At 43.2% G+C, this 4,877-nt stretch overlaps 1 protein-coding gene across 1 annotated transcript in view; it reads right to left on the bottom strand.

The window, feature by feature from the left end:
* The window catches only part of Lac (septate junction protein lachesin), a 301,937-nt gene extending 297,998 nt beyond the window's left edge, over nucleotides 1-3,939 (bottom strand). The window contains exon 1 of the mRNA XM_080267202.1: nucleotides 3,865-3,939. Coding sequence (XP_080123328.1) covers nucleotides 3,865-3,901 — 37 coding nt within the window. The 5' untranslated portion in view covers nucleotides 3,902-3,939. The remainder of the gene's footprint in view (nucleotides 1-3,864) is intronic.
* Nucleotides 3,940-4,877: the final 938 nt, after the last annotated feature.

Genomic DNA, 4,877 nt, shown 5'->3' on the forward strand with positions numbered 1-4,877 from the left:
ATCTCCCCATCTCACGAAGTTTTCTCAAATTAATTTTCCTCACAGCTTTCTCTCCCCCGCCCTCTCTCTCTCTCTCTCTCTCTCTCTTATCGCCGCCAAATCTCCAGCGCTGTCGATGGTAATAATAGTAAGCGTCGGCACAGCACCAGGCAGCCCCACCAAACCCTGCACTTCATTGCCACACAGAATTCGAACGCAAGAAAGGACCAGAAAATAAACTTGGATTGAACTAGGAAAAGACTTGGAAGAGAGCAGGAAAAGACTCGAAATGAATTAGCAAAAGGCTTAGAATGAGCTAGGAAAATACTTTGAATAAACTAGGAATAGACTTGCATTAAACTAGGAAAAGATTTGGTCTAAACTGGAACAATGGACAGGTACGGTAATTAGAAAATAATAAATATATATATTAGAAAATGAAGGATAGTATGATAAAGATGAGAAAAAGAAAGTAGGAAGGGAAATGAAGTGAAGAATTACGAAAAAAAAATGGAAAATAATGGAAGCAAATCAGCGAATATTATTTACTATAATAAATGTTTGAAATTTCTTATCAAAAATCCATCACTGAATCGATGAAAAAAAAAATATATATATATAAAACGGGGAAAGCTACATATATATTTTTTCTCTCTCTGAAAATAATGCTTTCGAAATTCTCCTCTGATTCTCACTGTAACCATGAGCGAGAAAACAACTCCTTAACAGTAATAATAATAATAATAATAATAATAATAATAATAATAAAATTGCATATGAGACAGGAAATAAAGAATGATCAGTAATGAACAATATAATTTTTTTAAAAACATCTATAAATTGTGCGTTGTGAAATTCGTCTCTGTCGCTTTTTAGACCCATGAGAGAAGGAACACACACACACACACACACACACACACACACACACACACACACACACACACACACACACACACACACACACAGATGTAATGCATAAAAATAATTCTTTCAGCAAGTTTGATAAGCGATTAAATGTGAGGTGAATAAAAAAGATGAGAAACGAGATAGACTGAGAGATTAAAAAAATGAAAGAAAGATATGAATTTATTATGCGGGAAAAGAGAGAGAGAGAGAGAGAGAGAGAGAGAGAGAGAGAGAGAGAGAGAGAGAGAGAGAGAGAGAGAGAGAGAGAGAGAGAGAGAGAGAGAGAGAGAGAGAGAGAGAGAGAGAGAGAGTATACTGGAGAATAAATAAAAAAAAATATTATTCAACTTTGAGCGAGAACCGTATGCTCATCGGTTAAGGAAGCTCCCTAACGCCTTTTCCTAAGCGATTCATTTTGCTTATTACACCTTGCTGTCCTATTCTGTGTTACATAAATCCTTCAAACATAACCATACTCTGCATAAATAACGTACTAAAGGATATCAACCAGCCATATCCACAAATAAACCGCTAGGGAAGAGGTGTTAGGGAGCTACGTTGTGGCCGTCTTGTGTGGCGCTGTAGGTTCCGCAACACCCTTTTCTGAGCGATTTAGTTTTGTCCTTTCGCAGATTATTTCACGTACAGTAACTCAGAGAGGTTAAAAGACAATGCTATGGCTCTATATCTTTTCCATAGCAAGTCTTGGCAACTATACTCCTGTTACTCTAACTTGGCCTAAAATTGCCATCCCTTCATCTTGTATGTTGAGTTGTAACGACGGACTAACACTAGAATAGGATGCTAGTCACGAAGAAGTGCTATTGGAAAGGATGTAGAGTCGTAACATTATCGTTTTCTGCCACTGAACTACGTGAAATAAGCTGCAAAAGGACGAAAATTCTTGTTATAAATCATTATAGAGGGATGGCAATTTTGAGCCAAGTTAGAGTAAAAGGAGTATAGCTAGGGAAGAAAGGTTAGAAATTCTCTCCTCTATGCCAGCGAGGATATGTGCAAAATAAATCGCTTAGGAAGAGGTGTTAGGGATGCTTTGGTATGAGAGGTAGTTGATGTGGTTCACCTTGAGTTTTATTTAATTAATTTATTTATTTTTGGTGTCGGCTGTACGGTCAGGAACAAAAATTTTCCTGCTGTTTCCCTACATCTACTTCCTACCTTTTGGCATGTCAGTTGCTTTCTCTCTCTCTCTCTCTCTCTCTCTCTCTCTCTCTCTCTCTCTCACACACACACACACACACACACACACACACACACACACATTATCCCTTTCTTTTCCTTCATTCTGCTTCGCCTTTTTTAATTCCTTCCTCCTCTGTATCCTAATTTTTTCATCCACTCCACTTCCTCGGTCTGCCCCTCCTTCCTTCTAAGTTCTATCCCTATTTTCTCCATCACACCTACCCAGACCTAACACAAACACCCACTATTTTAACACCATGCAACTCTATCACCAATTTCTGTATCATCCACTGGGTCTAATTTCTCTTTCACTCTCTTCTGTTTCTCTTCCCTTTTAGATTCAATCATTATTTTCTGTTCCTCTCACTGTGTCTAATCGTATCCTATTCTCCATCATTTTCTTTCTTTTTCTGTGTCACGGGGCTTAATATTTTCGTCTCTTCCTCCTCCTTTCCCTTCCTTATTCTATCACTTCTCTGTTCCTTCCCTGTCCCCCTCTCCTCTTTTCCTCCTCATATTTTCTCACCGTCTCCTATTCCGTGCACCAAATCTCTACTTTCCTTTTCTCTCTTATTCTCTGCCTCTATTTAACTCCAGTCCCTGCCTTCTTTCTTTCTTTCCCTTTCTGTCGCTTTTCTCTTTCACCCCCTTCGATCATATTTTCTCTCTCACCTTCTTCTGTCACTTCTATTCCACCCTCTATTCTCTCCATTCTGTCATTTCTGTGTTTCACCTCATTTACCTACTTCTATTTAGCACTATTTTCCCTTACCTCTTTCTGTCTGTTGTCTCACCTCCTTTTCCTTCTCCCTTCTATCACTTTTTCTGTTCCACCTCCCCCTTCTGTCAATTTTCCATCTTATTCCTTTCGTCTGTCACTGCTCTCTGTTTCACCTTCTTCTCCTTCCCCTTTCTATCGCGTTTCTGTCTCGTCGCCTCTTCCTCCTCTTCCATACTATCATTTTCTATTTTATCTCCATTTCCTCCTCCCTTCTGTCACTATCCTCTCCCTCATCATCGTCTTTCCCTCCTCCTCCATCTCTTCCTCTCACTGTATCTCTTCTCCGTCATCATCTTCCTCTTCCTCTCATTCTATCACTCTTCTCTCTCATCATCTTCCACACCTCCTTCCCTTCCTCAGGCAGGTAGATACAGACTCACGTGGACCGCTTACTACCTGTTTGAATCTCCCTGCCTCCCCCTACCTTCCCCTCCCACTCCTCCCCTCCCCTCCACACCTTCACTTTTCATTTCCCACTTCACACGAAATCCCAAGTGGTCATTAAAACTTTCTAAGATATATTTAGGGATGAAACTGCTTCGTGGGAATGTGCACAAAGGCAGGAAAGGGTTGTGAAGACGCAAAACAAAGGACTGATGGCAGGATGAAAACAGGACGTTCAGAGGGTACCCGCATCACCGTCTCCGTGGCGTGGGAGTGGCGCAAGTCTTGTAATGTTCGTTTTCTCACATTTCCCTCACGTTTCATGGAGATATTAGGTACCCGGGAACTAAAAACATTCTCCCACGTCACTATTTCACCCACGTTATGCCTTCAGGTGACGCTACGTGCCGAGAAACTACGTCGGAAAAAGTTTGCGGGAAGGTGTGGCAAGCGCAGGGACACCTGAGTCTCACCTGTGTGAAGTTTCAACCCAGGTACACCTCGCTATTTACCCGCGACTACACTCTCACCGCTCGATGCTTCACTCGCTCAGGCTTCCCCGAGTGACCAGCGACACGCCAACTCTTACATGGAGGGTAAAACTGACTAACCTGTGGCCAACACGGAGAGAAAGACTAACAACTTCATGCCCACGACCCTGGAATGTACCGCACACCAGCACAGGCGATCGCAACTGGAACACTCTCTCAGCCGACATGAATATCCGAGATCCGCGCTCGCTGACGTCACCCCTAAGCCCCGCCCCGCCGTCCACGTGACCCGCGCCAGCCAATGAGCGCCCGGCTGGAGGGGAAGTACGGTAATGGCGCATGGGCAGTGAGATGTTTTCATCACTGCAGCCGGGATTTTGACCCGAAAAATATAAAGTTGAAGAAATTGCTAACTTCCTCTTGATTGCATTCCCGGGGTGTTTTTCGGATATGATGAAGGGGAGAGACGGGCCCCTCCTCACACACACACACACGCACACACGCACACCGACCTCCACACCCCACACCTGTCTAACTTTTACACCTGCGGGGAGGATAACAGACAAGTTGACCCTGGCCTTCAATGTGCACTATAGCAATTACAGTGAGGGGCAAAAGTTCGCCCTCTTTTCCACTGAGTCTGCTTGACTTTCCTACGTCACATTCCTCCCTGACGCAATGTAAGAATCATCAATGGCCAGAGGAACGTAGCAGGCATCTCAGAGCTCAGGGAATTTTAGCCAGCAGAGGAAAGTGAGAAATAGACGAGGGGGGAAGATCAGAGGAAGATTTACCCTTGACTGTGCGTCTAGTTCATGGGGGAGAGAGGCATCATGACTGGCTCTTTCTCTAACAGGTGAACTTTAACGCGGCCGCAGAGAACAGAAGGCCGCGTTTTGTTTGGGTTGGGAAGCTCTCGTAGCACCTCTTCCTTACCAGGTTATTCATGTATGTTACGCGCTATTTCATCTATTTTAATCATACAAGCTCTCTGTGTATAAAAATTGGCTTGTACAAAAGACTATTCGCTAATGAGATGTGTTAAGCTGGGAATAAGTCGCTTAGAAACAGCTGCTAGGGAGTTCACCGCCCCCCACCAGGCAGTGTGGCAGGTGCTATCTAATTACCTGAGA

Source organism: Coenobita brevimanus, chromosome 23 (assembly GCF_032717465.1).
Source record: "Coenobita brevimanus isolate Jiangsu-jjx chromosome 23, ASM3271746v2, whole genome shotgun sequence".
Lineage (NCBI taxonomy): Eukaryota > Metazoa > Arthropoda > Malacostraca > Decapoda > Coenobitidae > Coenobita > Coenobita brevimanus.